We start from the raw sequence: 26,979 nt of genomic DNA on the forward strand, positions 1-26,979 counted from the left end.
TTAATAGACAAAATGAAATCCTATCAAAATGAGATATGTATATTTGGAAGAGTGGGTAACAAGCTACTCATCATGTGTAGTAGTACCTGTGTTTGAATCCTGAAGAACTAGAAAATGGCATTAAAATATACCAGAGTGGCTGTACCCTATACTACCAAGGATACCAATTCTTAAACTGGGTGCCAACAACTGGTAATAGGGTCCAGAGATTCTTCCTCTAGTACATAGAAAGGTAATGCCAAGGTGAGAATACAAATTGATTCAAAGGGGGAAATTCTTACATTTGGTCTCAACCAAAGGCAAGAAGAGAGATGAGCACATATCATATTGAGTCAAGGGTAAGGCTCTGTTCCTCAATCCTAATCCTGCAAAGAACTCAGCCAATGGCTGCAATCACCTCTGATGTTGCGTGAGGAGCAGAGGGATCTAATTTGTAAGATGACTAGGAATGAGATGTCATGACCTGGCTCCTATCATGCCATCTTGAAGAAAAAAGTCCTCATAGAAATCACCACTCACAGAACTGGCTAAATGGATTTACATTAACAAATCACATCTGCTTTCTGTCCACTCCATTTTGTTCACTTAAAGAAAACAAGCATTTGATCACTTTTAAGTCTCTTCATTCAAAAAAATATTTTTCTCTGATTCATTTACTTGAAAAAGTGAACAAAAGAGGGGAAATGCACAAAGAGAAAGATAGACAATCTTCCATCTGTTGGTTTTCTTCCCAAATGAAACTGGGCCATGCTGACTCAGGAACCAGGTTCTCTCATATTGCTGGACAGAACAGAATCTCAGGACTTCAACCATCATATGTTGCTTCTCATTCTTCAGCATTAACAAGAAGCTAGACTGGAGTGGTGACAAGATTCCATGTACTCCATCATAGGATGAAGACATCCCAAGTGGAAGCTTAACTCACTACAACATAACACCCACCCTAAGGCTTCCATTTTTATATTCTTTTCACCATGTGGCTTGCAATGAGTCTGTGATTTCTGGATTATAAGATTTAAATAACCATCACTTAATTTTTCAAGTAACTTATTCATCGGGGCTGGCACCGTGCTGCAATAGGTTAATCTGCTGCCTGTGGTGCTGGCATCCCATAGGGGTGCCAGTTCTAGTCCCAGCTGCTCCACTTCTAATCCAGCTCTCTACTCTGGCCTGGATAAGCAGTAGAAGATGGCCCAAGTGCTTGGGCCCCTGCACCCACATGGGAGACCAGGAAGAAGCTCCTGGCTCCTGGCTTTGGATCAGTATAGCTCCGGCTGCTGTGGCCATTTGGGGAGTAAACCATCAGACAGAAGACCTCTCTCTCTCTCTGCCTCTCTCTGTGTAACTCTTTCAAATAAATAAATAAATCTGAAAAAAAAAATAACACCCACATTAAGGCCTTCATTTTTAAACTCTTTCACCACATAGCTTGCAGTGAGTCTGTGATTTCTGGATTATGAGATTTAAATAACCATCACATAACCACATTGTGTGGTAAGCCCAGAAGAAGCTCTTGGCTCCTGGCTTTGGAGCAGTTTAGCTCCAGCTGTTGTGGCCATTTGGGGAGTGAACCAATAGAAGGAAGACCCTTCCCTTTGTTTCTCTCTCTCACTGTCTGTAACTCTATCTCTCAAATAAATAAAAATCTTAAAAAAAAACCTTATTCATCAAATTAATTTTGAAAACAAAATGACTTTTCTAACAACTATGACTATACTTCCATTCATTTCACCATTTGAAGGAAGCATAACCAATTAATTTGCTCTAGATCCACTTCAATCTTTTTTTTTTTTTTTTTTGACAGGCAGAGTTAGACAGTGAGAGAGAGAGAGAGAGAGAGACAAAGAGAAAGGTCTTCCTTCTCTTGGTTCACCCCCCAAATGGCTGCTACGGCCAGTGCACTGCGCCAATCCAAAGCCAGGAGTCAGTTGCTTCCTCCTTGTCTCCCATGAGTGCAGGGCCCAAGAACTTAGGCCATCCTCCACTGCACTTCCAGGCCACAGCAGAGAGCTGGACTGGAAGAGGAGCAACCAGGACAGAATCCAGAGCCCCAACTGGGACTAGAACCCAGGGTGCTGGCACTGCAGGTGGAGGATTAGCCTAGTGAGCCCTGGCGCTGGCCCATCACTTCAATTTTCAACTTTTAAATGCCAAGTTATTGCCATTTCCCATAATAAAGATTTCCAAGTTTTTTTTTTTTCAAAATAAATGTTATTTAAAAAGATTTTTCAGATTTACAGAAAAAATTACAAAGACAAAAGTGTTTACAGATATCCCACACCCCAGTTCTCACTATTATTAACATCTCATATTAACATGGTACACTTACTACAACCAATGTGATACTATTTATATACAATCTTCTTTTTTAAATATTTGTTTTCATTTGAAAAGCAGATTTACAGAGAGAGGGAAAAGTCTCTCATCCACTAGTTCACTCCCTAAGTGACTACAATGACTAGGACTGGGACAAGCTGTAAGGAAAAGAGGGCTGAAACAGAGAGGAGACAACCAGACCACATTTATTAAAAAAAAAAAATAATGTTGCAGAGGTTTACCAACTACCAGTGTGCATACAGAACAAACACATGGCAGAGAGCAAAGACTCCAGGAAGCTGGGCCTTGTTATAACTTAGGTGGGCTAGGAGTGGGGGTACAGAACAGTATGTGGAGGTGAGCTTTTCCACACAGGTTTTTCAAGTTCATTTGTGGGTGGTCAAACCTGAAGAATGCAGGGGGTAGGGTGGGAAACAATACAGGATATGAGACTGCACTGGTTTCTTGAAAGAAGGCAGGGGTAACAAAAAGCTAAAATGATTGAGGCTTGTGTCCTTGTTCCATCAATCCTGACTCTGAGTATAGATAAGGAGATGGGGTGCTTTTTTTTTTTTTTTCCAGCTACTTACTGCTGATATGAAGCATGGAAATGGGATGAGGTATCCATACTCTGGATCAGATTGATTGAAGAAGAGCAATCTTGTGTTCTTGCATGATGGCTTGGCATAGAGCAGTCATATGCTCCCGTAAAGATCTTTGAAGCATGTCAATTATAATTATACATGGTAGGTATAGGAGCACTATGATTATGGGGCTAAAAGGAGAAATTAGAAACATTGCCCCTAGTGGAAAAGATGGCCAGAATGATGAGGATGAAGGGGGATGTAGGAAAGCAAGAGTCCTGTCCACAGTGTGAAGACAGTTATATGTCTGAACATCCTGTTGTGTTTAGTGTGCTGGCAAGGACCTGCAGGGTGCAGTTAACCTGGTCTGCTTCTAGTCCTGAGCTCCCCCATTTCCTCCCTCTGCTTCTGGAAACCCTGGCTGCTGTCAGCGGTTAAGGTGAGGACAGCTCTTACTTTTTCAAGCTGAATATGGGTGATATAGGGACTCATGGTCAAGACAGGGTTCTGGCAGAAGGTGGCTTCTCAAGGGGCTGCAACATCAGCTCACAGAAACTGTCTCCACTTGAGGTTTCATGTGCATGGCCATCTAGAATTTCATTGCTTCATGTCTGGAGGAAATGAATCTAACATGCAGATTAGACACATAATATCCTTTTTCTGTTCCAGTAACTCCAAATTATTATTTGAAAATCAGAATCTTTTAGACCTTTTAATTATAAAAATAACATATGGGGCAGTATTGTGATTATGCAGGTTAAGCTGATGCTGCTTGGAGTGCCAGCATCCCATAAAAGCCTGAAGTGAGTCCTGGCTCCTCTTCTGTTCCAGCTTCTTGATAATCCAGCTTCCTGGTAATGCACTTGGGAAGGCAGAGGAAGATGGTCAAGTGCCTGGGTCCCCATCAACTATGTGGGAGATCCAGATGGGGTTCCTGGTCCTTGGCTTCATCTTGGCCCACCCTAGTTATTCTAACCATTTGGGGAGTGAACCAGTAATGGAAGATCTATCTCTCACTCCCTCTCACTTTCTCAGTCTCTACCTTTAGAAAATACATCTTTAGCAATAATGTGCATATTAGCTATTAAAAATTGCAGAACATAAAAACATAGGTATTATTCCCTTCTTTCTAGGGAGTACCAGTCACACTTTCCAGAACAAACTACTCTTAAAAGATTCTTACATTCCATTCTGAGACTTCCATATGCATATATATATAAGGGTACTTTAAAGCATCATAAAAAAGTGGAATTAAATTATTGTCTGTTTTACTGTAACAAATTTAAATGCATACATACAAGAAGGTTTCAAAACTATTTGAGTGTGTTCTGAAAAAATATTCAAATAATTTTAATTTTTGCACAAAAATAATGTCAGCTTTTAACTCCATTTTCCATGAACCTTTTGAAGGGCCTTCATAAAGATATATATTCATGGGCCAGCATTGTGGTGTAGTGGGTGAAGCCAAAGTCTTTGATACTGGCATCCCTTATAGGCACTTGTCTGTGTCCTGGATACTCCACTTTGATTGAAATATCTGTGAATGTGTCTGAGAGGCAGCAAAAGATGGCCAAAGTCCATGGCTTTGGCACCCATGTGGGAGACCCAGTTGGAGCTTCTGGCTTCAGCCTGGCCCAGCCCCAGCCAATGCAGCCATTTGGGAAGTGAATCAGCAGGTGAAAAATCCCTCCCTGCCTGTCTATCTTATGAATGAAATGAAAATGAGTAAATAAAATTTTTAAAAGATATATATATATATACACACACACACGTGCTCTTTTTTTTCATTGCAAAGCAGCATTTTTTTCTGTACCTTGTTTTACTTACAAGCACTCTGTACCTAAATCATTTTTCAGATCATTACATATTTACTATTTCATTGTACACATATACCATAATGTATTTTACTAATTCTCTATCAATATACATTTAGGTTGTTTCTGTTTTATTACAAAGAACTTACATGGCTTTATGTATTTGCCCAAATATATGTAAGATAAATTCCTGCAGTTGAATCATACCAAAGAACATTTGCATTTAAAGTATTTTGTAGAGAGATCTGTCAAATGTTTCCTCCAAAGAGACTCTGCTGCATTACACTCACACCTTCAATAAGTGTATGTGTGATCAGTCAGAATTCCCTCAGATGCTTCCATTGACCATCTCTTTTGATGCCTATCTTTAAGCTTTCTTTTCTTCTTTCTAGCTCTCTGATCACACTTAGTTTTCTTACCAACTTCTCTATGAATATGGTCCTGCACTTATTTCCTCTATACTCACCCTCTTCATTGCCTTCTCTCCTGCCTCCAACCTCATTTTCCTGCTCACAAACTTCCTGTATGGCTTCCATGGAGCTCAGCACAACTGAACAGAAAACAGGTGCTCTTTCCCTGGCCTCCCAACCTGCCAGCCTCCTGAACCAATAGAGAATGTTAATCAGGAAACATGGAAATAATTAATCTAGGTCACATTATAAGAAGAAATAAATTCCTATTGGTGTAGCCACAGGGAAAAGCCATCTAGAAGAATTCTATATTGTCTTTTGTTGAAATGGAGTCTGGGGCTGCTGCTGTGGCATAGCCATACTAAAGCTCCTGCTTTTAGTGCAGGCATTCCATAAGGGTGCCAGTTTGAGTCCTGGATGCTCGACTTCTGATCAGCTCCCTGCTAATGAGCCTGAGAAAGCAGCAGATGATGACCCAGGTGCTTGGGCCCCTGCTCCCATGTAGGAGACCTGAATGAAGCTCCTCGCTCCTGGCTTCAGTCTAGCCCTACCTTGGCCATTGTCATTTGGGGAGTGAACCAGCAGATAGAAGATCTCTCTCTCTCTCTCTCTCTCTCTCTTTCTGTAACTCTGCCTTTCAAGGAAATAAATAAACCTTATAAAAAAATATACAAGTAACTTTAAAAACAATGGAATCAGGGCGGGCGCTCTTGCTCAGCAGGTTAACACCCTGCCCTGAAGTGCCGGCATTCCCATATGGGCACCAGTTCAAGACCCAGCTGTTCCACTTCCAATCCAGCTCTCTGCTATGGCCTAGGAAAGCAGCAGAAGATGGTCCAAGTCCTTGGGCCCTTACACCCCTGTGGGAGACCCAGAGGAAGCAACTGGCTCCTGGCTTCGGATAGGCACAGCTCCGGCTGTTGCAGCCAACTGGGGAGTGAACCATCAGATCTCTCTCTCTCTCTCTGCCTCTCCTCTGTCTGTGTAACTCTGACTTTCAAAATAAATCTTTAAAAAAAATGGAATATTTTTTCCTATATTCCATACTAGATAGAATTCCTGTCTTTGAAACAATAACTCATGATTTTTATTCATTATTCCTTCTTTGGAACTGGAGTGGGAACAGGCAAAAAAGTAGATGAAAGAAAGGAAAAAAATTAAAACCTATAAGTACCATATTGGACAGGAAGACTGGAGAAGAGGTAATAAAAATAAGGTTAAGAAATAAAGCCAACTTCTTAAAGCCTTAAAAACAGAAATGAAGAAAGGAGGAGGAAATAGGCAAAGAGGTATTGTTATGTTCTTAGAATTGTATCCATTAAATACATGGAATCTGTTCTGTTTATATAAATAAATATAAATTGTTTAAAAATTAAAAGCTTTTTTTTTTCTTTTATTGAATTGCTACTGCCTCATTCCAGAGCTCTAAAAATAGAATCCAAAGGCAAGCATGGGTTGCAGGATTGGGGCAGAGTAGAACGGGCAGTGACAGCCCTATTCCTCTAACAGCAACCTCTGCACCCCAACTCCTGAGCAATCACCCAGAATCAGCTTCATAAAATAATCCACTTAGGAGGAAGACTCAGAGAAAAATAAATCACTTGGCTATCTTTCTGCCTGTGAAGCATCTTAGAAATAAGCATGCTGCTAAGAAAGTGAGATTATGGCCAAACTATGTATAAAGAACACAAGGATATAAAGTTGTGAGGCAATTTGGTGATTTATGAACACTCACAGTGAACTACAGATGATGGAAAAGGATGGATCACAGAATGAGAGCTAAAGTAGGCAGCCCAGACAGCAGTGATCAATCAGCCTCTAAGTTGAGATTTACGAATATTTGCAATGTGTACAAATGAGTACTACATACAGCAACAGTGATTTTTGTTCCCCCTGAGGACATAAGGCAAAATATATTTTTTCCAATTTTTTAATTATTTATTTTTTTATTTCCTTTGAAAGGCAGGGGAAGAAGGAGATTTCTTGCATTTGCTGGTACCTCCCCAAATGCCCACAACAGCTGGGAATGTGCCAAACTGAAGCAGGGATCCTGGAACTCCATTCAGGCCTGGGTGAGCTGATCCCAAGGACAGAGCCCTCGGTGATATCTGCCTTTATGAAGACACATCTCAGTATAACATAACACCTCCTATTGAAGGTTTTTGGGATCTAAGAGAAAACTTTAGCTGCATCACAGAGGAGAGCAAAACATTAACCCTGAGGCTGCTGTGAGCCAACAGGTTTCCTGCTTACCTGAGAATCAGCCTGCTCACTAGGGAAACCAAGGAAAGAGGACCAAGCAAAGCCACTTGGGACCTGTGAGCAGAGTCCATCTCCTGAGTGAGAAAGAAGGAAGAGCCAGCCATGGCAGTTCTGGGCCCCCTTAACCTGGAATGGGTGCAAAAACTAGCCAACTCCAATTTAGACTGAGTGAACAGACCAACAGGCTGGCCAAAGATTGCATCAATGGGCTAGCACTGTGGTGAAGTGGGTAAAAACCACCACCTATCATGCTGGCATCCCATATGGGCCCAAGTTCAAGTCCTGGCTACTCCACTTCTGATACAGCTCTTTGCTATGGCCTGAGAAAGCAGTAGAAGATAGCCCAAATTTTTAGGCCCCTACACCTGTATGAGAGGCCTGGAGGAAGCTCCTGGTTCCTGTCTTCAGATCAGCCTAGCTGCAGCCATTGCAGCCATTTGGGAAGTGAACCAGCATATGGAAGATGCCTTTCTGTTTCTGCCTATCAAATAAATAAATAAATCTTAAAAAAAAATTGTGTCACCTATTCAGGAATCTGGATACAAGAGTGACCTAAAAAGAACTAGCAACAGATGTGCACAATAGGAGCCAGGGTGATAAGTGGGTAATAAATGCAGATTCTAGCCCAAGACAGCAGACAATGCCGACCTTCTTTTCTGTTGTAAAGTCTTATTTTAAAAGCCTTGGGGAACATATCTGTAGACAATTCGTATGTAGGATACACATGGGCCATTTGCAATTGGTCTATAAATATCATTATTATTATTACTACTATTTCCCTGAGCAATGAGCACCAGGAACTACCTCAGGGAGGAACAATTAAAGGAAATTACTTCAGTCCCATACCCAGGGAATTCTGCACCCTACATGAAGCTCTTCTTGCAAACTACTTATCTCATTTTTCATTAAAAAAAAAATCTTTTTTTCTATATTCTGTACTGGATAGTATTATTGTCTTGGAATCAATAGCTCATAATTTCTTCATTTTATTGTTGCTATTTGCATTATTTTTTCAGGGGAAATAATTCACTCCTGAAGAGGCTTCTTTTTTTCCAGATAGCCCAACAACTGCCTTGGAAATCACTTGTGATGTCAGATGGATGGACAAGCAAGCCAACTGGAGTCATCCTCTAGGAGAAAGGACACTTTACCCAAATGGCTATATTTCATTCTACAGAAAAATGCAACCTGAAACAAAGAACTGTCCTTCAGTCCCCTGGTTTAAGCAAAGGGCCCATGTGCATTATTCCAGGTCTGCACCCCTTTTCATTCTACTCACATGTGAACTATCCGTATAGGGAAGTAGAATGTGAGCCAGCAGTAACCATGTCAGTAGAAGTGGTCAGTGTTTGCATTATACAACTGATTTTAATGACCTCATATTCAGTCATAAAACTTCTGCTCTTAGCAAGGGACACACACACACGCACACAGCCATATTCACCCCTGTATGAAAACTATTATAAACTGCTTATTTAGGAGTATCTTTTTGCATTTAATTATAGCAGTTCTCTACTCTTATAAAAAATCTCCATAAAAAACTGAAAAATGAGTCTGTCAGAAACTATTTTAAAAATTGAACTCTAAATTTAAAAAATAAAAACTAAAAGATAAAAGGTTAATTTTGACAATCTACACAAATGACCTGTGCCCTATTTGTGCCTTTGAATACTTCCTGACCTCTCTTCTGGCTTTCCCCTCCTCCCTCACCCCACATCCCTTTTCTGCATCATTGCCCCATATGCCCCTGCAACTCTCCCTTTGGAGCAGTCTTGTAGACTGTCATTCAATCATGTGAGGAATGTTACTTATTTCAAAATGATTCTGTAGGGCATGCCTGAATGGCATCTAATGGCAATAAACAGGTCTTCTAACATCCCTTAACTATATTTCTAGCATATGTGGAACCAGCATTGTGGCATATTAAGTAAAGCCACTGTGTATGACACTGGCATCCCACATGGGCTGTGGTTCATGTCCCAGCTACCCTACTTCTTTCTAATCCAGCTTCCAGGTAACGTAGCAGAGGATAGCCCAAGTGGTTATGTCCCTGCTCCTCCATAGGAGACTTGGATGAATCTCTTGGTTCCTGCATTGACCCAGCCCAGCCATGGCTGTTGAGACCACTGAGGGAACAAACCAGTAGATGGAAGATTCATTTCTCTCTCTTTCTCTATCTCTATCTCTGTGAGTGGTGGGGGTGCAGGTATCTTTCCCTATTTCTAACTCTGCCTTTCAAGTAAATAAATGAACATTTAAAAAAAAAAAAAAGATCCACACTGTGGTGCAGCTAGTTAAAACCATAGCCTGCAGAGCCACCATCCCTAACAGGTACCAGTTCATTTCCTGGTGGCTCCACTTCCCATCCAGCTCCCTGCTAATGGTCTGGAAAAGTAGCAGAGGATAGTCCAACTTCTTGGGCTCCTGCAGCCACATCAGGCATCTGGCTTATGGTTCCTGGCCTCAGTCTAGCACAGCCCAGGCTATTACAGCTATTTGGGAAGTGAACCAGCAGATGGAACATCATAGAATAAAAGAAAAAATTAAAATTAAAAAGAAACAAAAACAAAAAAATTCTTGTCATTCTGCCTTTCTGATTTAAAAAATTATAAAATGAAAAACTGATCATAAATATTATGACTCAAGTTGACATATGATGGATCCAAGAAAGCTACTGCTGTCTAGTGCCCCTTAATGCTTTCCTACAGAAAAATCATTTATCTTGCTTTCCAAGTACTCAAATATCAAAAGCACCAATGCTACCCAGTATAACTCTGTTTAAGGCTGCTTCAGTATTGAAGGAAAAGAAAAGGAGCAAGGGGCACAAACCCAGGATGGTTTCAGGGTGACAGGATCCTCATTTTGCACCTTGGTTTCTAATCGGAGATGGTCACACAGGGAACTTCAGATACTGCAGGGCTGCCCAAACACAGTCAATCACAGACATTGTCATAGGCTCCTTGTGTGTACACTGGAAGGAGAACACAGAGCACTCCACAGGCAGAATTGTGTTAAACAAAATTTCTCCACCCTGCTGACCACAAACTCAAGAATGTCCTGATCAAAATGTCATTTTGGTTCAAGAAATAGACTATCTGACCTTTTCTCCACTCAGATATATTCCTGTGTGAAGAATCCATTTCCCTGGGGGCATGGCACCACCACACAATGCAAACCAGGCTAATAGCAGAGCTATGGCTTTGATGCTCTGAGGAGAATGGATAACATCTATGAGATCTGAATGCACTAAAAAGCTCTAGGATTCTGATACAGATTTGAATTAAAAGATAGAAACATGCCGGCACCGCGGCTCATTAGGCTAATCCTCCGCCTTGCGGCGCTAGCACACCGGGTTCTAGTCCTGGTCGGGGTGCCAGATTCTGTCCCGGTTGCCCCTCTTCCAGGCCAGCTCTCTGCTATGGCCAGGGAGTGCAGTGGACGATGGCCCAAGTGCTTGGGCCCTGCACCCCATGGGAGACCAGGAGAAGCACCTGGCTCCTGCCTTCGGATCAGTGCGGTGCACCGGTCACAGTGCACCGGCTGCGGCAGCCATTGGAGGGTGAACCAACAACAAAAAGAAGACCTTTCTCTCTGTCTCTCTCTCTCTCTCTGTCCACTCTGCCTGTCAAAAAAAAAAAAAAAAAAAAAAGATAGAAACACAAAAATCAACTGAATCTGTTAGGTGAGAAGAAAGGAATATTGCTCTCCAGTAGTTACTTTGTAGCATATTAGCCTTCAGAGTTTCATTTTCTACTTATATTTGAGGAAATAAAGATTGAGTCAGTTCCATCCTAACACATAGCAGCTTTAGCCACTGATCACATTACAGCTAGCCTTGATCACTACCTCTCACTCAACAAATGACAAACTAAAATAGAACATTCTAATGGATTGCTGACACCTGTTCAACAGGCATCTCCAAGACTGTGACACACAATTTGACAGAAGAGGAATGGTGGGGCTGGTATTGTGGCACAGTGGGTTAAGCCACCACAGCCTCAAATGCTTGCATCCCCTATGAGTGCCAGTTTTTTCTCCCCAGATGGGCACAACAGCCAGGGCTGAGTCAGGTGGAAATCAGGAGCCAGGAGCTTCATCCAGGTCTCCCACATAGGTAGCAGGAACCCAAACACTTGAGCCATCCTCCACTCTTTTCCCAGATGATTAACAGGGAGCTGGATCATAAGTGAAGCAATTGGAATATGAACCATCACCTATTTGGGATGCCAGAATTGCAGGCAGTGGTTTTAGCTCATAGTGCCAAAATGCTGGCCCCATGAGTGCCAGTTTAAGTCACAGCTGCTCCACTTCTGATCTGTTAATGCACTTGAGGAAGAAGCAGATGATCCAAGCATCTGGGCCCCTGCTCCCACATGGGAGACTTGGATGGAGTTCCAGGCTCCAGGCTTTCAACTGGCTCAATCCTGCTCATTGTGACAATGAACCAGCAAATTGAAGATCCTCCTCCTTCTGTGTCTCCCTCTTCCTCTGTAAATCTACCTTTAAAATAAAATGCTTAATTCTTACAAAAAAAGGGAAAAGGTAAAAGAGGAGCCACATACAAATAACAGAGTAAAACTATGGTTCTGCTATCCCTCGGCAGCCTTCTGCCTTAAGTGGGAAGTCTTCAGCTTACAGACACTGACATAAAAGACACTTACAACATATTTCAAAATAACAGATGAGAGGTTTACAAGGCAGGTTGATTTTATGATGACTTTTACTGTAAAGTTACACTAACAATAGGCAGATCCCCTTTAGTGCACCCAAGTTAACCCAGTGCCTAATTCAAAGAGACAGCCTGAGGAAGATGTGCTGACAGTGGAGAGAGCTGAAATGTCTCCATTACTCTTCTCAACATCATAAGCAGAAGGAGAAAAGGTATTCATATCTGTGGTTATAAAGAAGATGGAAGCATACCAATTTCAGAAGAAGAGGATAAAAACTCAGATATAGTTTTCTTAAGAAAATAAAATGAAGTAAATCTCAGAATATAATGTGGGTTGAAAAAACAACATCAATTCATCAATTCTCACCAGGAGCCAGGAAAACTGCCCATGTGAGCCAAATAACAGTTTAGTTCCCACTATGGGCAGGTGTCACCCAACCAGGCACTCAGAGAATACGAGCAAAGCTTTTCCACAAGAGGAAACATGAACTATGAACCAGACACAAAAGACAACTATGTCTAGTGCTCAATGTGAGCCCCAGAATAACCCCTCAGTAAACCTGTTAGATCCCAAGAGAAGTCAGCTTTTTAGCTTTGCAGTCACAAAGAAAACTCAGCTGCCTGAAATGCTTTATGGTGACTGATAACACCTTTATTCTAGTCTAAAAATGGCTTGAAGTGGACAAGAGCTGACAGTTATGAAAACAGAATTACATGCAGTCTACTAGATGTGAATCAATGGAAAGGCTAGAAAATGTCAAGACCAGAGAAATATAATGAGAAAAGCAATGAAATTAGAAATGGACGAGTTTCTTCAGAGCTTTTCCCCCATCAAATTCCCTAGGAACCCACACTTGCTAATGTGGTGGCATTCACTCCACTGACAAACCCTTGGAAGGTAAGAAAAGTTGTCTACTTGAAAGTGCCCAATGTGAGTCCATCCATCAGTCTCTTTCAATGGCCACAGTCACATGAGAAGCAGTCTTCCCAGTGAGAGAGGCCAAGTGGCATCTTGGATCAAGGCAGTGACTATTGCTGGGCCAGCACCCCCTTTGCAGACCAGCAGTAACAGCAAAGAGAAAAAGTGGAGAAGAAAGTTAGGGAAGAAAAAAAATGGAAACCTCAATTTGTGGAGACTCCATCTTTCTGGCTTACAGATGCTCAGGCAAGACCCACCACAGGTTTAAGGGGCCACTGAGGGGGAGCAGCACATCATGGTCACTCAGAAAAATCAACAGACAGCTTCCTGTTGTCTATACATGGCTGACTTTGGTCCATACACATTCCAGGTGAAATGAACCTGAATCAAGTGAAGAAAAAGACTTACAAAAACCTTCAAACACAATATTCCATGGGAATGAACTTTGCAAAGCCAAGTCACCCAATAGAGTAGGTGGGGGAATCTATATTTTAAAGAAGCACCATTCAAGGTAGACCTGATATTCAGAGACCAGTTTTGAGTTTTACAATTCACCCACATATGCATCCTCCCTTCATCTCCCCAACAAAGACCAAACACTGAAGAATCTCCACATCATGCACATCTAGAAAAGAACATCTGTACATGAGTTGATACAAATTGTACACATGGATACTTCATGCACACTGGCCATAAACATGCATCTTTACATGCCATTTTAAAACTGTTTCCAGAAACAAGGCTCTTTGTGAATCAATAGTACCAACACTACTTTTGATGCACACACCTCTCTCATCACACAGGATTCCTATTTCTCTTTCTGAGAAGTAATAAATCAATTTCAACCACATGATTGACGTCCTTTGATAGCATGTAGAAACATAATTGATGTCTTTGGAATGTGTTGTCTAGAAGTGTCTGTCTTCCACAGGATTGGTAATTGTAGCCATTCATTCAAACAGATTTGTGAACTGCCTTGGATTTGGCATTGAGTTTTTTTTTTTTTTTTTTTTTGGACAGGCAGTTAGACAGTGAGAGAGAGAGAGAGAGAAAGGTCTTCCTTCCATTGGTTCACCCCCCAAGTGGCTGCTATGGCTGGTGCTCTGCACTGATCCAATGCCAGGAGCCAGGTGCTTCCTCATGGTCTCCCATGCAGGTGCAGGGCCCAAGCACTTGGGCCATCCTCCACTGCCTCCTCAGGCCACAGCAGAGAGCTGGACTGGAAGAGGAGCAACTGGGACAGAATCAGCACTGCAACCAGGACTAGAACCCAGAGTACCGGCACCACAGGCAGAGGATTAGCCTAGTGAGCCACTGCACTGGCCTGCCATTTACATTTGATAGCGGTCGGAATGTTTTTTTTTTTTTTTCTGCCAAGTCATTTGGATATTTATAATCACTGATGGATCACACAAAATTACAAAATTAGAAATTCACATGCTATAGATTGATAATCCAGTACCACACACACTTGCCTTGGCAGGGCCAGAACAAATAATTTCATGGACTCTAAATGACCCATAGATTGGCTGTTCCTCACCTCTGATTTAGAGTAAAATGATAACTAAAGTTCTGACTACTTTAGCTTTGCTTATTGGCCAAGTCAGAGCCGATGTCCAATAAAGGCCCTTAGAACCTACTGGAGTTAGCAGAAACTTTTTCCCATTTTCCTTGTAACTTTAGAATGCATTCTCTTTCTTTCTTTTTTTTTAAGATTTGCTTATTTTATTTGAGAGTTAGAGTTACAGACAGTGAGAGGGAAAGACAGAGAAAAGTCTTCCTTCCATTGGTTCACTCCCCAAATGGCCACAATAGCTGGAGCTGTGCCAATCCAAAGCCAGGAGCCAGGAGCTTCTTCCTGGTCTCCTCCATGAGTGCAGGGGCCCAAGGGCTTGGGCCATCTTCCACTGCTTTCCTAGGCCATAGCAGAGAGCTATACTGGAAGTGGAGCAGCCAGGACTAGAACCAGCACCCATATGGGATGCTGGCACCACAGGCAGAGGATTAACCTACTGTGCCATGGCACTGGCCCCATAGAATGCATTTTCTTAGCCACTAATTCCTCTTGAAGTTGTCTATTGATGGCCTACTTTTGTGGCACACTGGTTTAAGGTACCTCCTGCAATGCCAACATTCTATGTGAGCACCAGTTCAAGTCTCAGCTGCTCCACTTCCAATCCAGTTCTCTACTAATAGGCTTGGGAAAGGCAGCAGAAAATGGCCCAACACTTGTAAAGGACTTGTCCCACCCTTCCCTTCCTCCTCTCTTTCTTCCTCCTTCCCTGCTCCCTGTCCCACTTCCTCACTTTTGTGGAGATCCTAGGTACCAAAGGGACCTTTCCTGTCTCCTTGCAATGCAAATAGCAAAGCTGATAAGTGGCACAGAGCATCTCATGAAACAAATAAGTGGAAAGTCCCCTGAGGCTTCAAAGAGACATCCATTTTTCCCCAGCTGCTTTCTATACCTCCCCACCCCTTAGTGAAAAATTCCCTCCTAACTGGATAAAACCTGGAGTCCTGACTCACCTGCCCACAGCCCTCTACTAAGAATGGGCTGTGACCCCTCTTTGTTTCCAATAAAGCAACCTGTCTCTGTTGAGGTTGATCTGTTTCCTTTTTCCATCTCTTCTCCTGGGGGTATGAAAGGCCAGAATCCTGAGCTATTTTAAACCAAACAACTTGGGTCCCTGCCAGCCACATGGGAGTCCCAAAAGGTGTTCCAGGCTCTATGCATGATTCACTTCCCAACTGAGCTATCCAAGGACACTATCCAGGATTCACTTTCTATTTTTACTTCCTAGATAGTCTCATTATGCTCAACAATTAGTAACTTGTGATAAAACCACAACACATAGGCCGGTGGCACAGCTCAATAGGCTAAGCCTCTGCCTGCTGCACTGGCACACCGGGTTCTAGTCCCAGTTGTTCCTCTTCCAGTCCAGCTCTCTGCTGTGGCCCAGGAGTGCAGTGGAGGATGGCCCAAGTCCTTGGGCCCTGCACCTGCATGGGAGACCACGAGGAAGCACCTGGTTCCTGGCTTTGGATCAGTGCAGTGCACTGGCCACAACGCACCAGCCACAGCAGCCATTGGGGGGTGAACCAACGGAAAAAGGAAGACCTTTCTCTCTGTCTCTCTCACTGTCCACTCTGCCTGTCAAAAAAAAAAAAAAAAAAAAAAAAAAAAAAAAAAAAACCAACCATAAACCACTAAAATACAGTTATGCATGTGAAAACTTAATTATACTGAAAGTCAGAGTTTTCAAGGCCACATCTTCTACTCCACTATATGGGTATTGTTGTGTGGAAAGAGGGGTACTTTTTTGTCTTTTTCTCTTTTCTTACCCTTCCTCACATTAACAACTTGTATAGATGCTTCCAAGGAACAGTCATGAAACTATAGAACTAGGGGCCAGTGCTGTGGCACAGCAAGTTAATGCCCTGGCCTGAAGTGCCAGCATCCCATATGGGCACCGGTTCTAGTCCAGGCTGCTCCACTTTCGATCCAGCTCTCTGCTATGGCCTGGAATAGCAGTGGAAGATGGCCAAGTGCTTGGGCCCCTGCACCCATGTGGGAGACCTGGAAGAAGCTCCTGGCTCCGGGCTTCGGATCCGCGTGGCTCTGACCCTTGTGGCCATCTGGGGAGAGAACCAGCAGATGAAAGACCTCTCTCTCTATCTCTAACTCTCTGTGTAACTCTGTATTTCAAATAAATTAAATAAATCTTAAGAAAAAAAGAAAATATACAACTAATATCCTCTCATGTCAAAAATGTCATAGGCTTAAACACAGAACCTAAAATAAGACAAACAATGAGCCCTCTTAAAATAATATGGACTATTAAGATATTCAGCTTGGTGGATCATTGGGTGACTGTAAAAAACTTGGCAGAGAAAAAGTGTTACTTTTCTATATGTTTTCATAGTCCTCCACTTTATGCAAATCCAGATTAAAATAGCTCCAGTTGACCCACACTGTAGATTGTGTTAACTTCAGCTCACATTGCAAAGGCAATGTGGCAGCTAATTGATTAACAAGGATATAAGCCATAGCCATTCTTGCTCATTGCCCAAAATAAACATTGGAATGTATTCCTTGCCCTTGAATCTCAATTGAGTCTCACACCCTATAGCCTTCATTCCCCACCCTGCATTCTTTTCAGGTTCCCAAAGCCCCACCCAGTTCTAGGAATTCCCCTCAACCTGCTGCCTCCCTACCCCACCCCATCCCAAACCCTCCTAAAATAAAAGGTATAGCCCCTGGGGGTCCGGGCATCCTGCCACAAGTTCCATCAATGTACATGAAGGCAGTTGGTCACACACCTCTACGAATTTATTTTCTCTGAATAAACTCAGTCTGGCTGTAAATTCATACACTGCCTCCTCTCTATTCTGTGCCTCTTTTCCTAACACTGTGGTGCCTGTGTGAGGAGGAACCAATGTGCAACTCTTTCCCTAACAGTACTAACTGTTGACATCCTTGCTAACAGAAGAAGGAAGACTGACCTCAAAAAGCAGCAAAATAAGTCAACAGCTATGATTCCATGGCCTCAAATTCAAGATTGAAAAAAAGTCTGTCAACTAAACAAGGAAGAGAGATAAATCCACAAAGCTACAGCACACCCTTCTTGCTGCTCCAGCTTGGAAAAAGTCAGCTGAACACTTGGGGTCCCAGCTGCCAGTTGTGTCCCCAAGGACCCAACCGGGACAACGAGGTGCAGGAAGGGGACTATCGAGCAGATTCTAGTCTGATCCTCCTTCTCCAACCCCTGCCCCCTCGGGCTCCCTGCTGAAGGCCATCAAGCCCCACCCTGCTGGAATGGCCTCCGGATAGGCAGGAGGCCTGACCAGGCGGCATTCTCTGATCCCCTCAAAGTTGAGAACCAGCCTTATTAATATTTAAATAAACATATTTGAATTTTAGAGAACAGGAGTCTCACTGTCTTCTTTGCTGTGCTCTTACCTGTCCTGCTTGTGCAGCTCCCCCATCCGATAACCTGCCCCTTCTAACCACTAAATAAAGCACGTTAAGGAAAAGTTTGGGCGAGGTAACATGCCACTCTTCTTGCACTGGAAGGCTGCAAACAGCGGTGGGAGGCAGGACAGCCCGGATTCCAGCCCTGATTTTGCAGGGAAAAGCTGCCGGGATCACTGAAAAGCAAGTGAGCCACATCTGGGAGCCGCCAGCTGCCCTCCCACCCACCCCTCCCCCACACGCATCCCGGCCCCTTCCTATTCTCCCTACTTGCCATAGAAAGTCCAGGGAGCACGTCCTCTTTCTTCAGGGCACACGAGGAGCAAAGTAGAGTGTGGGGCAGAAAAATCCCCAGCACGTGGGATCCACAGACAGCAAATGAAGAGGTACAACTGCAGCGGGTGGCAGGCTCTGGGTGTGTGCTCGCAAACTGCCTGGGATTGCAGGGCGGAGCGAGAGGCAGTGAATGTGTGGAAAGGATCAGAGCAGTCAGAGCACGCTCTTGGTACTGACTCTGGTCTGTGAATGAGCTTCCTCTCTTCCTAACGCAGAGGCTCATGGGCAGGAACGCGCATGCACAGATTCTTTCGTAACACAGAATACGGCGGGACACCTGAGGACTCTGGGAAATGGAGTCCAGGCTGGGGCATCTGGCTCTCCCCAAGGGCTTCAGAGGGCATTTGCTTTTGTTTACATCCCTCCTTCTCTTCCTTCTCACCTCAAAATTTCCAGGGTAAGTTGGTATTCTTCCTTTCCTGAACAAAAATCTTAATGAGCGACCCCCTCTGCTGCTAACTGGTACGCAAACCTTTGCGCCTTCGTAAAATGCATTCTTTTGGAAAAGTCTTATTTGCTGCTTTGGAAATTTCTCTCAAATAATAAACGACTACGAATACAATGTAATTTTTAGCAGAGGTGTAGAAGGCATAGTTTAACATCCAAATTAGAGAATACAATTTTTATTTGTGTTTTATTGATGTTTATAATTATTTTTTAAAGAATTTTATGTATTTGAAAGGCAAAGTAACAGAAAGGCAGAAGCAGAGAGAGAGAGAGGTCTTCCATGCACTGATTCACTCCCCAAATGACTGCAATGGCTGGAACTGAACCTATCTGAAGCCAGGAGAATCTTGCAGGTCTCCCACATGGATGCAAGGACCTAAGTACTTTGGCCATCTTCCTCTGCTTTGCCAGGCCATAGCAGAGAAATTGATAAGTGGAGCAGCCTGGACTCGAACCACTACCCATGTGATATGCCAGCACTGCAGACAGTGGCTTTACATGCTACACCACAGTGCCAGCCCCTATAGTTCTTTTCAAATTATTTTTTACCATCTTTTAATTCACCAAGCACAGAAACAAACAAAGGAACTGGATACAGAACTAACATTGTTGTGTGTCTTATAGGAGCCGAGTTAAGGGACTAAATGCCTTACATCATATCATTTATACCTTAGATTAATTCTGGAGACAGTATTGTCAGGAGTTTACAAAGAAGAAACTGAGGTGCAAAGAGTTGAGCATTTACCCACTAAAAGGTCTGGGTTCAAGGTCAACCAACATCTAATACTGGTTTAGGAAATCTTTCTTTTGTCTTGGGGCTCAGTTTCTAAAACCCCAGATTTCCCATCTGGAAAAACAGTGAGAAATAATCTACGCTATAGAGAACTACCAACAATTATAACTTATAACTTGTCTAAAAAAGGAAGGAGATTCAAAGTTGCTATTATTCCATGGTCATTTTTCTTAGGTTTAATATCAAGAAAGCAATATAAGTATTCTTAAGCATATGTGAGGGTTTTTTTAAAGTTTTTAAGTAAAAATGTAACTGGATAACTGGATGACACAGAGTTCTATGTTTATGATTACTTCTGTCCATTATAGTCCATGGGGTTAGGCTGTTGCTGGATTAGGAATGGTTAAATTTGTATCCATTTACTTCATGCTAGTATTTACTATGTTAGGCAATATTCTTTCAGTAGATTCCTCTTTCTTGCCAAATTGAATATTGCATGAAGACATGAAATGTGTTTACATTGATATTGTAGCTCAGCATCTTGACAGTCTAACTGAATGAATAACTGAAAATATAAAAAATAAACAAATAAGATTTCTGACCTCCAAAAACTGTCTAGTAGAGGATTCAAGTCTATTTGATGACTGCCACAATTAGATGGATATATAATCTGTTGTTCTGATAAAAATTTCATCATAAAGGGGGCATAGAAATCACTACACAGGGTTGAAGTATATAAACAAAGATCATCCAGGGTGATGCAGGTTAAATGTTCACCCTAGCTAGGTAAGACATTCCATTTATTTATTTAATAATCATTTATTGAGCAATCTTTTGTGTGGTGTGTTGATAGAACTACCAGCCATTTGATTTCTTTAGCAATTGGAGTAAGATATACTGAGCAACCAGATATAGGCAGAGAGAGTGGGCTGAATCATGAAAGGTTTTGGACACAAAAGTAAAAAGACAAAAGGCAAGAAAGTCAAAGAGTCTTTTACAGGTAATTTAGTAGGACCTGCACCAATTGTCAATGAAGAAGCAGCAACACATTACAGTGAGATCTAAAAGGTAGAATCAACAGTATTTCAATGCTTGAATATGGTAGATGAAGGCAGAAGGAAAGTCCTGTGTAAATCTTAAATTGGATTTTATTATTTAAAGTACAATGTGTTCTCAGTACATAATGTTCATCAATAATAAATGTCTACCTCCAATCAATTTATAGGATTCCCATAAAACCAGGACACAATCTCATAGGTTGATGCTATCTACCAGCCCTATGTCAATCATCAAACCTAACATTTTTAACTGCTACCATATACAATAGTCCTTATTATGATGCAGTTACTTAGAAACTAGAAGACATAAACAGTGTTTATGAGAACAATCTAAATAAAAAAAGTTAAATTAAAAAACCTATAAAATTGCATCATTCAAAGCTGAATTTGGCATACCTCACTAATTCACAGTTCATGTATCCACCAACCTCAAGTACTCAATGTGTAATGAAGCAGAAAATAAGTAAAAATTTTCTAGAATAGACAAAATATGCATTATAAAGTCCAAGTGAGTCATGCCACTGGGTCAGCATCATGGCTCTTAAATAAACTCACTGTCTTGGCTACTCTGGTGGGAGTGGATGGGCAAAAAGAAGAATAAAGCAATAGATGTGAACAGGAAGTGAAAAGGGCTCCAACAAGAGTGCTGCAGAGTTCCATGGGCCCTAACTAATGTAATACACAGGCAGGCTTTTTTTTTTTTTATTTCTAGGAGACTGCCATGCTCTCACTTATCATGGAACCATAAGAACTGAGCATAATCAGAGCATTCAGGGCCAGAATCCACAATTCACTTAGTAAGAATGGAGCACAGTAGCTTAGCTTCATGGATACCAGTAAGCCTCACTCACTTGCTGTATTATTCTATCATCCTGTTTGGAGCCATTGGAGCAGGAGAGCACAAGGTGCCAGGAGCATGGTGTGTGGGTGTCTCATGGTGGTGATAGCTGTGCAGAAGGAGGGGTGGCAGAGGAAGAGATGAGCAAGAGCCCCTAGCACTGTGGGAGTGAGGAACTGAGGAGGGAGGAAGACAGGGGTGACTTGTCTGCATTATGCCTGGATCTTCCCTAGGTATAATTGATACAACATGAATGATATGATATAATGTTTACCATAAAGGCACTTATATTCCTGGGGAACAGATGACAAAGATATAAACAATTACAAAAGAATGTGAAAAACACTATAGATGCACAGTAGAATCACCTACATCATTTGTGGATACTATCCCCATGACAGTCAGGAAACATTGGGTTAAAGTCAGATTTCAGAGGTGGCGGAGTCCAGAAATGACACTTTAGTCTGAAATGAAGATAGGCAAATGATAGATAGAGGCATGGTAACTTAAGCTGGGGCCAGAACATGGATCCTAACTGGGAGGCTGTCAAGCCCATCATTAACCTGGACAAGCCTGAGCTCTCCCAGCCTCTGTCTTGGTGCCCATATCTTTGCAGAGAGGCATTACCAAGAAAGAGGAACTCATCTCTGTCTTTGGCTGACTAGAGGGACTGTGGGAGCTCCCCACATTTGAGGCCAGAATCTTTTTACCCAGAGGTTTTCTCTTTCATAAGAAGGCTCTTTTCTAGCATTTGCTTCTTAGCATAAACCTGTCCTACCACCAGATCTCCCACAGGCCCACATCAGAGGGCAGATGATAATGACTTGTTGAGTGCACAGAATATTGAGGTGTCATCTAAATAGAAGACTCATCTTAAGAGTCAAAATTTACCTTATGAGGGTACTGCAAGGTGAGAAAACTGAGGCAGGGGATTTTGGTCATGCTCAACCTTACAACCTTACAGTCCTCCTTAAAAAGCAAAAAAAAAAAAAAAAAAAGGAAAGAAAAAAATATCTTGCATAGCTCAGAAATGCCTAGCTGCCCACCTCTTGAGTACATGCTCCTGGAAAATGATAGATTCCCTAAAGCCAGAAGTAGGGGCAGGCACCATCTTGACACCCTAGAAAGCATATGGGGAGAAAAAGCCCAAACTCACTAGAACCCATTGGTCAAAGGATCCAGCAGAAGCCTCAGAGGCTGGCCTCATCACACATTTGCCCATAGGGGAGGCAAGACACAGAGGGCATGAAGGTGTATTGTGAGTTGTGGCCTTGTGATACTGACTGCAGCTACTGACACACTAGGAATGAGTGGTAGGCAGCACTCTAAGCTATCCCTGTCTCTGGCCAGCACCATAGCATGCACGGACAGAGCCTGCACCTGGAGTGCCTGCTGAGGCCAACAGATACATGGAGACCTACAGTCAGAGGAAGCACTGCTGCAAGGTTGGAGAGTTGCCATAGCAATGGCATTTACAGGGGATGATGTGGCAGGAGCCCTGGGAAGGTGGACTGGTCTCCTGATCCTATGTCCTTCCTCTTATGCTCCTCTAAGCTTAGCTGAGCCCGGGTTGAGCACAACAACCTGGGTGGGTGATGCTGAGAGGCCACCAGATGAGATTCTGGTTAATGTATGCAGGTTGTGAGTCACCGTGCAAAGAGTATGTGCAACACTGGGTGTTGGCCAATGTAGTAACCCACATGCATGATCTGAATGAGGATCTGACACAGGGAAAGTAGGGCATAGGGTTTGCAAGACAGTCTGGTGAGCGAGTGAACAGGCTGACTTCTTACCTGAGACTACTAGAGAAGGGGAGGAGAGGTTTGCAGGCTAGAAACAGAGTAAAGAGATAGCAGATAGTACATCCCATTTGCCCCCTCCTCAGTTAGCAGTTGTCCTCTTCTTAAATCTGAATTGGTGGTAGTAGCGATGTTTGAAGTTGTGAAGAAGGGACTAATGTGGCTAACTAACATTCTGCCTGTCTTTCCTGAAAAAGGCCCAGCAAATAATATTTCCTTAAAACAAAAACAGGCACGCACATAGTGTGAGGCCTTACTGAGAGTTCTTACAAAAGTCCTTGCAGCCTTGAAACATGTCATATGTGTGGCCACTCATTGGGGTTTGGAGTTTCATCTTTAGGGCTGGATTTTGCCTCTGGTAGAGCACAAAGGAGTCTCTGGCCAATCCTATTGCATTTACCTTTGTTAGTCATTTCTTCAGGTTCACAGCTCAAAGGCACCAAACATCAATCTTTTTAGCTAAAGACTAAAATCTGCCGGCGCCACAGCTCACTAGGCTAATCCTCCGCCTAGTGGCGCCGGCACACCGGGTTCTAGTCCCGGTTGGGGTGCCGGATTCTGTCCCGGTTGCCCCTCTTCCAGGCCAGCTCTCTGCTGTGGCCAGGGAGTGCAGCAGATGATGGCCCAAGTGCTTGGGCCCTGCACCCCATGGGAGACCAGGAAAAGCACCTGGCTCCTGGCTCCTGCCATCGGATCAGCATGGTGCGCTGGCCGCAGTGCGCCGGCCTTGGCGGCCATTGGAGGGTGAACAAATGGCAAAGGAAGACCTTTCTCTCTGTCTCTCTCTCTCACTGTCCACTCTGCCTGTCAAAAAAAAAAAAAAAAAGACTAAAATCTATATGAACTGCAATAGATTGTAATTGCTAAATTTTCATTACAAAGTTTCTAGCAGAACTCATCTTCATCAAAGTCTGCTTTATTCTGACTTTTTCCTGCACAGTGATGGAGCAAGGACAAAAGCCTTAAATCCATGTTAACCCCTCACTTACATAACAAGCCATCCCTTGTTTCTCTACCTTGCTAATGAAACCCCACCCTGCATTGGTTATTCCTGCCCTTCCTGGCCTATTGGACACAACACTATTTGAAGACTCTTCATATCAGTCTGAGAGCTCTCCATCTCCTCCCGAGCTGTCTCCCCCTTCTCAGATCATCCTCACAGTCCAGCCTCAGTCTAAACCCCTCCCATCTCACACTGTTATCTCAAAGGACCTTTAAAACTCGCCCAAACTCTTCCTCTGTCTCAGCAGCCCAGCTTCAGTTCAAACCTCCAAGTCCCTTCCAACCCCTTTGTATTATATTGTTGTGTCTGAATTTCCCAATCAATGCACAAGGCACAGTCTTGGATGCAAAAGCAGAGGTTTATTTGTTACCAGCCAGCTGGGACCCCCTACCCGCACACAGCCATTTAGCAGTGTATAGGCAAAAGGCCCTCTCATTTGCATAAGAGAGGTTTTTATAGCCTCACACTTACAAGGGTGCAGGTCATTTCCTACTTAGGGTACCTTCTTATTCTCTATATGGCAAGGTATTTGGACCTAACATATTCATTGGTTCATTTAAACATAAAGACCATATACATTATGTGGCAGGAAGGCCACACAAAGGAGATGGCACGGGGAAGAATTGGCGGGAAGCATTGGGCCATAAATCCCAGGGGAGCTGGTGGGGGGCAGGAGGTCATAAATTCCAGGGGAGCATAGCAGGCAAGCAAACAGCCAGAGTACAGAAGACTCCAACTCCTACAGTATAAACCACTAGTCTGTAAGGGAGGGTGTTCTTTTTTCCGCATTATGTTCACTGGCAACTCTCTTTCATGAGTTCACCTGAGAGGGAGCCCCTCCCAGGTTTTAGTCTTCCAAATAAAACTGGTCTGACTGTGGCTTCTTGCTTTCTCCTCTTTCCTAACTCACAGCCTGTCTTGTGAGCTTGTGTTTGGAGATTTAAGTATACTACCTCAATCTCCTACAATTTAAAAGCCAATTTGTAAACAAGGACTTGGAGTGTAACTCTACTAATGTGTTTCTGTGATCTTAGAAACCCTCTTGGCTACTTTTATTAGGAGGTGGGTGTCAGGAAGGGAGTTGCTGGGAAGAGAGTGATGAGATTGCCTTTATGAATTCTGTGATGCTTCACTAAAGCTTTTAACACTTTGGTGATTTAAGCTCTTCAGATTAAAATCTCATTAACAATTCCTACCCAAAGGTGCTGAAAATAATCAGCTATCAAGGTCATAGACCTTGGCTGTGTCCTTTATCCAACTTGAAATTTCTAAAGAGGACTTCACTTAATGTTTTGAAAGTGAAGTTTTCAGGAAGAGAAGACAAAGAGCTACACTTTTTTCCCTTTACTTAGTAGTTGTGTTAAGAAAAGGGAATGTGGAACCCAGGGACTGTTGGGAGGCCTGATCTCCTAATGGCTACCCCATGATTTCCTACAGCTTTTTTAAGTGAGTGAAATCAGATGAGAAAGGATAATGTGCAAGCAAGAGGACTCTGGCGATCAACATATTGTCCACAGTAGACACTAGGGTGCATGAGGAGTCTGCAAGAATTCCATTAAAAAATGTCTATAAGGGAAAACCTAGATACTGATTTTTAAAAATTATACCAAATTAACTTACCTTTTAACTCCATTTCTCCTGTGAACTTTTTACAATCCTTTTGGATATAGTTTGCACTATGTGAGGTCCAGAGCACTCTGGGGATACAGGGGACATTATTATGTCTGAGACTGCATCATGTGTATTATAGGCTCAGAGTATGGAAACTCAAGTGTGGCCCATTGGACTTAGCCTGATGGGACAACAGTAGTAATAAAGGCAAGCTAGTACTGAGTAAGTATCTGCCAGATATGACTCTTAGCATTTTAAACGTGTTGCCCTATTTCATTCTTGCTTAAATGGTAGGTATTATTATTATCATAATTTTACAGGTGAAGAAGAACAGAGATTTCCCAAGATGCTATTGCTAAGAAGTGGAAAAACTGGGGGCCGGTGCTGTGGCTTGGTTAATCCTCTGCCTGAGGCACCAACATCCCATATGGGCACCGGGTTCTAGTCCTGGTTGCTCCTCTTCCAGTCCAGCTCTCTGCTGTGGCCTGGGAGGGCAGTGGAGGATGGCCCAGGTCCTTGGGCCCTGCACCTGCATGGGAGACTGTGAGACCTGAGCCTGGATCAAGGTGTAATTATTTTAAATTAGGCCTCCATCTTGTAACTTGGGCCTGATGGGGCCCTGAACCCTAAGCCAGAAGCTCCTAAAAGTAAATAAATGAACTCCCCTTGTGAAAAACTCTCCTAGCAACAGCTGATTAGCAGATAACAGAGAAATAAGTAGAGTTCCTGGTGTCTTCTCAGGGCAGATAAGGTCATTAATAGCTTCCTGAGACCCTGCAGTTCGGCACATACACCCCAGCAGCTCAGACCCTATGCTTCGGCCAATCAATTCAAAAGGCATCAACCCCAGAGCCATCCAACCACCTTTAGTAGGTCCGTTCCCACCACTGGATGCATGAATCAATTCTAAGAGATGTCCTTTGAATTTCCCATGGCATGAGATGATTTGCTAAATCGTACCATGATATATAGAATGTCTCTGAAAACCCTATAAAAACCCTGTTAACTGAAGGGTCTAGGCTCTCAATTCAGACCTGCTGCATCAGTTTGATTGAGAGTCCAGGCCCAGACCTGCAATAAAACTCTCGTGAGCTTTACAGTGGTATCAGCTTCTTGGTGGTCTTTGGGGACAACTGAACTGGGCATAACAAGACCAGGAGAAGCACCTGGCTCCTGGCTTCAGATCAGTGTAGCTCTGGCCATAACTG

At 42.9% G+C, this 26,979-nt stretch overlaps 1 protein-coding gene across 1 annotated transcript in view; it reads right to left on the reverse strand.

Annotated features, from left to right (window-relative positions):
* LOC103347276 (uncharacterized) overlaps window positions 1–26,979 on the reverse strand; it is a 366,450-nt gene that overhangs the window by 26,126 nt on the left and 313,345 nt on the right. The window contains 1 exon segment of the mRNA XM_089313651.1: window positions 18,221–18,568. Coding sequence (XP_089169777.1) covers window positions 18,221–18,568 — 348 coding nt within the window.

The sequence above is a fragment of the Oryctolagus cuniculus genome, chromosome 15 (assembly GCF_051225735.1).
Source record: "Oryctolagus cuniculus isolate XC-2025 breed Fujian yellow rabbit chromosome 15, ASM5122573v1, whole genome shotgun sequence".
Lineage (NCBI taxonomy): Eukaryota > Metazoa > Chordata > Mammalia > Lagomorpha > Leporidae > Oryctolagus > Oryctolagus cuniculus.